At 37.3% G+C, this 7,746-nt stretch overlaps 1 protein-coding gene across 1 annotated transcript in view; it reads left to right on the plus strand.

Moving 5' to 3' along the window:
• The window catches only part of SRP72 (signal recognition particle 72), a 29,729-nt gene extending 22,594 nt beyond the window's left edge, over positions 1-7,135 (plus strand). Inside the window, exons 17-19 of the mRNA XM_025887350.2 lie at positions 1,894-1,931; positions 4,944-5,103; positions 5,726-7,135. Coding sequence (XP_025743135.1) covers positions 1,894-1,931; positions 4,944-5,103; positions 5,726-5,903 — 376 coding nt within the window. The 3' untranslated portion in view covers positions 5,904-7,135. The remainder of the gene's footprint in view (positions 1-1,893; positions 1,932-4,943; positions 5,104-5,725) is intronic.
• The last annotated feature ends 611 nt before the right edge of the window (positions 7,136-7,746 follow it).

Here is a 7,746-nt window from a genome sequence, read left to right on the forward strand (position 1 = left end):
CCCCTCCCCTCCCCCCTCCCCTCCCCTCCCCTCCCCCACTCTGTCTCTCCGCGCCCCCACCCACACTCAGTGTGGAGCCCAGTACAGGGCTTGAACTCAAGATCCTGAGATCATGACCTGAGCCGAGATCAAGAGGTGGATGCCTAACTGACTGAGCCATCCAGGCGTCCCCTATTTAATTATTTTCAGTACTTTTTTCCTCTTTCAAAGCAGAGTTTAGTAATTAGTAAGAATATAGTTCTTTTCTAGTCCTTTAATCCTCTCCTTTTCCTTAGACAATTATTAAGATATTGGCTTTTAGGCTTTTAAATTTCACATTATTTTCATTAGGCATTATTAAAGCCTTTTATACTAACTTTAGGATACAAAGGTTTAGTTTTTAGTTTTTTGGGGTTTTTTTTAAGATTTTATTTTTAAGGACTCTCTACACCCCACATGGGGCTTGAACTCAAAACCCTGAGATCAAGAGTCACATGCTCTACTGACTGAGCCAGCCAAGCACCTCAAAGGTTTAGTTTCTTTTGAAGATAAACTGTTGTTGACAAAAAATAAGTCATGGTCCTTGCCCTTAAAAGAACCTAAGTCTCGCAGAAGGAAATATTGCAGTAATTGCAATAAAGGTTGCATGTTCTGGGATTGTGCAGGGCATAGAGGAGTACACCAGGGGATATAGTCCTTCCTGGGGACAGTCGGGGGTTAGGAAATCACCTCATGGAAGAGGTGATTGTGTTGACTTTTGAGGAAGATGAATTAGGCCAAGTGTGAGCAAAGGCAAATAAGGGACGCCTGGGTGGCTCAGTCGGTTAGGCGTCTGCCTTCGGCTCAGGTCATGATCCCAAAGTCCTGGGATCGAGTCCCACATCGGGCTCCCTGCTCTGCGGGGAGCCTGCTTCTCCCTCTGCCTCTGCCTCTCTCTCTCTCTCTGTCTCTCATGAATAAATAAATAAAATCTTTAAAAAAAATAAGAAATGGCAGAGAACCTTTGGGAAATTGCAGGTATGGCTGGAGAGTGATTTGTAGAGAGACAGTTTAGAAGACGGTTGCATAGTCTGGGTGAGAGATGAAGCTCTTTAAAGTACGACACTGTATGTTGCATTTCTTATTCTTCAGGATACCCTGAAAGAATTTTCACAATTGAATGACTTGGTAGAATGAATTTTTGGCAGAGATTGTTGCTGTGTCATCATTTTAATTCACTGTTTCATAGTTCCCATAGAGGCATAATCATGTATGATTATGTACAGAGATATTTTTGATGTCTTCCTCTTATAGCCATCAGAGTACTTATTTTTGAAGTGTTTTATTTCTCATGCTCCTTTCAGCACCTCTTCCCTTTTTTTAGTGTACTTAATAAAGATTTTACTTAAAAAATTCAGTAAACTCGCCAGGTTCAAGATTTGGAAAATAAAAACATAGAAAGTAAAAGCTTCTTCCATCCCTGTGTGCTCTCCTCTCTCCAAGGTCACTACCAATGTTACTTGTCTTACATATCCTCCCAGGGATAGTCTTGGCATGTATGATACCTATGCATGTTCTTGCCTAAGTGTTGAGTTATCTGTTCTCTAGTTTTGCCAAACATGTAACTTAACATAGTATTGTAGATTTTCATGCTTGTGCAGATTTCTTCTCTTTTTACATAGACTTAATGTATGGGAATGTAATCTGAAAAACTAGCTAATCCTCTTTTTTAAACGACTTTCCAAAAACTACAGTATGTGAAGCTTGATTAAACTTAACCAGTATTAATATCCCAGCTAGTTTATTAACTTTGGTAAGACAGTGCCAAATCTTAAATGCCTAATGATAAAGTGCCCAGCTCACTCTTTTGCACATGTTTAAAGCTGTATAAATATTTTATCATGACTATGGTAATGGTTTTTCTTTTTTTTGTAGACAGGGAGATTTGAAAAAGAAGAAAAAGAAAAAGAAGGGTAAGGATTTTTTTCTTTTTTTATCTTCAGATTTTACAAGATAAAAGTTTGAGTTTAGCCCAATATAAAAATCTTCAGACAAAAATACCGTTCTCTGTGCTGTCGTTGAACATTGACTTTTGTCTTGACTATAAATTATTTTTTTTACTTTAAAGACTATAGCTCTAGAGAGATTGAGTGCCTGAATTCAGATTGTTGCTCTAGTTAACATTGCTCTTTTGCTGTGACTGTGAACAGATTACTTAATATACCTGCCTGAGTTTTTCATTTATAAAATGGAATGTGATAGTTATATACCTCATAAGATTAAATGAGATACCACATGTAAAGATCTCAGAATGATGCCTGGCACATAGTAAGCCCTTTATTCATTAGGCTGCTTTCAGCTACAAACTGAACTCCATCAAACTGGCTGTTTATGAAAATGGCTGTGTATAGGAAAGTTTGACTGATCTAGAAGTTGTATCTCTTTGTTCATCTGTATACAAAACTGAATCCCATTAGAGTCATGTTTGTTAGCAACGGTCTGGGCTTGTCTTTCTTTTTTTTTTTAAGATTTATTTTAGAGAGTGCATGTAGGGGTTGGGCGGGGCAGGGGCAGAGGGAGAGGGAGAGAGAGTCCCAAGCAGACTCCATGCTGAGCACGGAGTGCAACACGAGGCTCAATCTTACGACCCCAAGATCATGACCTGAGCTGAAACCAAAAGTTGGATGCTCAACTGACTGCACCACCCAGGCACCTCTGGGGCTTGTCATTTATATCCAGCAGTTCAAAGAGGGCCTTTCTGCAGTTGTCATGTCTCTCCCATTAATCTCATGGGCCAACATAGGTGATTGTCCAAGCCTGAACCATTAACCAGGAGAATGATGTGCATTGATTGGCTTAGGCTGTGTTCTTAATTCCTGGCAAAAGTGGGTAAAATTACCATGTTTGGCTTCATCTAGTCAGAGGTTATCCCTGGAGCCACCTACCTGTTCCTGAGTCTGGGAAATCTGTGGTAAAAATCAGATTCATTCATCTGTCTTTCCTTCTTTCCTTCTTTCTTTCATTTATTTTTAAGTAGGCTCCATGCCCAACATGGGTCTCGAACTCACAAACCTGAGGTTGAGTCGCATGCTAAGTATTTGTTTTATATATTAGTAATACTGCAAGGGAACAGCTGATAAGTACAGGTAGCATTAACCTGCAATATCACTTTTCTATTTTTTGTGGTTTCCAGATGAGTATTTTTTTAAAACTTAAAAGCGATATATGCTCATACTAAGAACAAACAAAACTTCTGTCATTATACAATGGCAATAAAGCATGGAAAATTCCCTACCCGAAATTCATACTTCTAGAGATAATTACAATATAACTTTTTTGTATATAGGAACATACATTATTACACATTTACATGCTCAGTCAATAAAAGTTTTTACAAAATTGATATGAACAGTGTCTTCAGGATAATTTGTTTTAATCTTCTACTTTAGACTGTATCATGCAGACATTTCTCCAAATTATTAAATATGGATGTACTTTTTAACCGATAGCTATAGCTTCTCTCTTTTTTTTTTGAGATTTATTTATTTATTTATTTGTTGGGGCGGGGCAGGGAGGAGAGAGGGAGAGCACGTGCACAAGCAGGGGGAGCGGTAGGCAGTGGGAGAAGCAGACTCCCCGCTGAGCCAGGAGCCTGATGTGGGACTCAGTCCCAGAACCCTGGGATCATGACCTGAGCCACCCAAGTGTCCCAATAGGTATAGTTGCTTATAGTGTGGGCATACTGTAATTTATTTAATCATTCTCTTACTGACAGACACTTAAGTTAGTTTATTATTTTAAAGAATACCATAGAGAATATCCTTTTTTTTTTTTTTTAAGATTTATTTATTTATTTTAGAGAGAGAGTGCAAGCGGGGGTGGGGGGTAGTGAGAAAAGGAGACTTCCCACTCTTCATGGAGCCCAATGTGGAATTCAGTCCCACAATCCTGAGATCATGACCTGAGCTGACATCAAGAATCAGACACTCAACTGATTGAGCCACCCAGGCGCCCCATGTTCTTATATATAACTTTGTGTCTTTTTTTTTTTTTTAAGATTTTATTTATTTGACAGAGCATAAGCAGAGGGAGAGAGAGGGAGAAGCAGGCTCCCGGCTAAGCAGGGAACCTGGTGCGGGACTCCATCCCAGGACCCTGGGATCATGACCTGGGCTGAAAGCAGCCGCTTAACTGACTGAGCCACCCAGGCATCCCTATAACTTTGTGTCTTATGGGTATCTGCAGGATAAATTTCTAGAAGTATTAATTTTGACTAGTTCTGCCAAATTAAATTGCTCTCTACAAAGGCTATACCATTGTACAGTTCTGCCATAGTGTTTGGTTGTTTCTCACTATCTCATCAATACTGGGTATTGTTACTGCTTTTAATATTTGTTAGTTTGATAGAATTTTGCTACCTTTTTCATTTATAATTAGTGAGGTGGAACATTTTTTCACATGATTAAGGACTTCTGTTTCTCCTGGCTTACCCTAATCACAGCAGTGCCCATTTTTCTTTGCATGATTTATCTATTGATTATTAAGACCTCTTTCTATATTAAGAATATCAGTCCACTCTGTTATATAGTATGCAAATATTTTTTTGTTATTTCTCTTAAAAATGTATCTCTTACCAAATGAAATTAAACATTTTTTATATAGGGGCACCTGGCTGGCTTAGTCAGAACTCCTGATCTTAGGGTTGTTTGAGCCTCATGTTAGGTACAGAGATTACTTAAAAATAAATAAAACTTAAAAAAAAATTTTTTTAATACATACGTGAAATCTTTTCCTTTATGGCTTCTGAAATTTGTATCATGCTTAATAAGGTCTTTTCCCTGGCTAGATTATACAAATAAAACTTTCTCAGATGAACTTATTTCAGTTTTAATGTTATTTATTCCCAGGCCTTGGACACATTCTTTAAGCAAACTATCTTGAAACCATTATAGACATATCTCATTTCTTTAACACTTATTACACAGGAAAACTGCCTAAGAATTATGACCCAAAGGTGACCCCAGATCCAGAAAGATGGCTACCAATGCGAGAACGTTCTTACTACCGGGGGAGAAAGAAGGGTAAAAAGAAGGATCAGATTGGAAAAGGGACCCAGGGAGCAACTGCAGGAGCTTCATCTGAACTGTAAGTCGTTGCTCCTCAGTTGAAGTCACTCAGAGCATAGGTTGATTCTTTCTCAGATGGACTCAGGATCATTAGTAAGAATTTTTAAAATATATTTCAAGTATAAGGAATACAGTCACATATCTTTATTAAGTGTTTTGCCAATATGCTTATGTAAAGGAAAGAAAATTTGTTTTGGTTTGATTATATTGTAAATATTAGGATTATAGAATTGTATCGTAAATAGTAGGATTCCAGTATCTTCAAAAGGAACCTAAATACACTGAGTCATTCAGCTGAGTATAAAGAACAATAGATACTATAAATAAGATGATTAGGAAGAAGTATTAAAAATGTTACTGAAGTTATTCTTACATTGTAGGATTATGAGTCATTTAAATTTTTTTCTTTTTCCTACACTTTCTAAAAATTGGCATGAACCATATATTACTTTTTCTTTGTAAAGCAGTAAATGTTGTATTTAGAAGAAAAATGGATAGGAAGTTGGGGAGCCCACTTTAAAAGAAACAATATGTGTGGGAGATTGTTAGGAGTAGAAAGTGAAATCCACGTACATGTGTTTTTATAGTTTTTTCCTTTGTTGAATATATGAATGACCAGCACTCTCCTGATCTGATTTCAGGGATGCCAGTAAAACTGTGAGCAGCCCACCAACCTCCCCAAGACCCGGCAGCGCAGCAACAGCATCTGCATCTACAAGTAATATCATACCCCCAAGACACCAGAAACCTGCAGGGGCTCCAGCAACAAAAAAGAAACAGCAGCAGAAAAAGAAGAAAGGAGGAAAAGGTGGCTGGTGATTAGAACATTCTTGTTTGCAGGGTATTTTTAGTCTCACTGACACTAAGAACATAATAAAGGTAACACAGCAAGAAGCACAGAGCTACTCCCTTTCCCATCCCCACATTTTCATGAAATGATTTTCTTGTGTGTTGTCACACAGGAAAATATCTTCCTCAACCTCTGCCTAGTCAGATTTGGCCTGCTTGTACCACCCAGCTTTGCACAGATGATAAGGACTCAAAATAATGGGGCATTTTCCCACCTTGATCTCTGTTGCATTCTTTCTCTTTGTGTGCTGTGATCTGGTGTTTTTTCAAAGTTTCACAAACAAGGCATGTTACCCAAAGTTTCCTAGGATTTAAACAGAACCTACTTCTGTTTAAACTTGAGTCCGAAGATAACTTGTTCCTAGCAAATCCCACTTTAAATTATGTCTTAGGAGGCCTTAGGAGACTGAAAGTGGAATCTTCTGAGCATTCCAAATATCTGCTTAGAAATATCATGTGATAAAAGGGACCTTATTAATACACTGGTGTTCTTCACTTCGTTACATGAATGACCACAGGAAAACTAAAGTAAATGTCATGATCAGTTTTAACTATAAATTCTCTGTCGTGTGATCCTGGAGTATGGGATACTATATATATGTAGTAACGAAATGTGTGTGTATGTACATATACACACACATATATATGTAAATTAGGACTCCTTTGCACCCTGTATTGTTTTCAGATTATGATGACATTATGCTGATTTAGCACTATTAACTCAAGGAAAATGTATCAATGTTGTAAGAAGTTGACTCTTAGACCCAGTGTTCTGAAGTCAGATGGGTTTGGAGTGTCTCAGTCAGAAAGATTTAATGGCCCTGTCAAGAACGTGAACATTGACTTCTGAGGTAGAGAGGAAATCCTTCAGAGTTCAGTAGTGGGCAGTATTAGAACTTAACTGTTTGGCCCAGTTAATAGATACTAAAATGACTCACCTTTGTCATTTGGGGTACAACTATTCATTACCCTTCTCAAAGTAATGAAGTATTGTACAGTCTGGTATCAGTGTTGCTCTGGTCTTCCTTGCTTGCAAGCCACTTTCCCATTGAACAGCTGTGAGACAGGCACACTGGGATGCCACCTTTGTTAGTATTCATTTTGTGCTGCCCAAGATAGCATTGAATTTAGACTTTGAGTATTTCCTTGTGATCATATTACTTTGTCCTTTTTAATAAAGTGCTGCTGTGTTTGACTCTGAACATATCTATTGAAACTTCTTCAAAGGTATTTTTTAAAAGGCTTTCCTCCTTTACAAGAGTAAGAAATGTGGTGCTGCCTAATCAGAATCTGCAGTAACACCTAAACAAGAGACGATCCTCTTATATATGAATGACTTATTATGACATAATACTTTTTGAGCTTAGAGAATAATCTTTTGATAAGAGTATTGTACTTATTCCTTCTGAATATATACCCCATTACAGAAATAATTGTTCGTAAATTTGTTATTTAGGATTCCATTAAATTTCTGTGGTGAAGGATAATCATATTTAGGTTAACTGAGAATTTTGGTGAAAGTTATCCATCGTTGAAAATTTTGACCCAAGGCACCAAGAGTGAAAGTTACATTTCTCTAGTCATTGTAATTACTAGCCATTGTTATTACCAGTCATTACTAAGCAACTGAAACCTCAATTTAAATAAGTTATAATTGTCAATTGAAGTATAAGCATCTACATTAATTTTCTAGTAATTATTTCTTCTTTTGGACAGGTCTTTAATCAAGGACATATACTTTGTGTGTGTGTACATTTATAAAAGCCAATATGGATACATCCATTCACTGTGGTACATTTTAAAATAAAATATT

The sequence above is a fragment of the Callorhinus ursinus genome, unplaced genomic scaffold, assembly GCF_003265705.2.
Source record: "Callorhinus ursinus isolate GAN/ISIS: 27379988/994484 unplaced genomic scaffold, GSC_fseal_2.0 scaffold4, whole genome shotgun sequence".
In the NCBI taxonomy this organism is placed as follows: domain Eukaryota; kingdom Metazoa; phylum Chordata; class Mammalia; order Carnivora; family Otariidae; genus Callorhinus; species Callorhinus ursinus.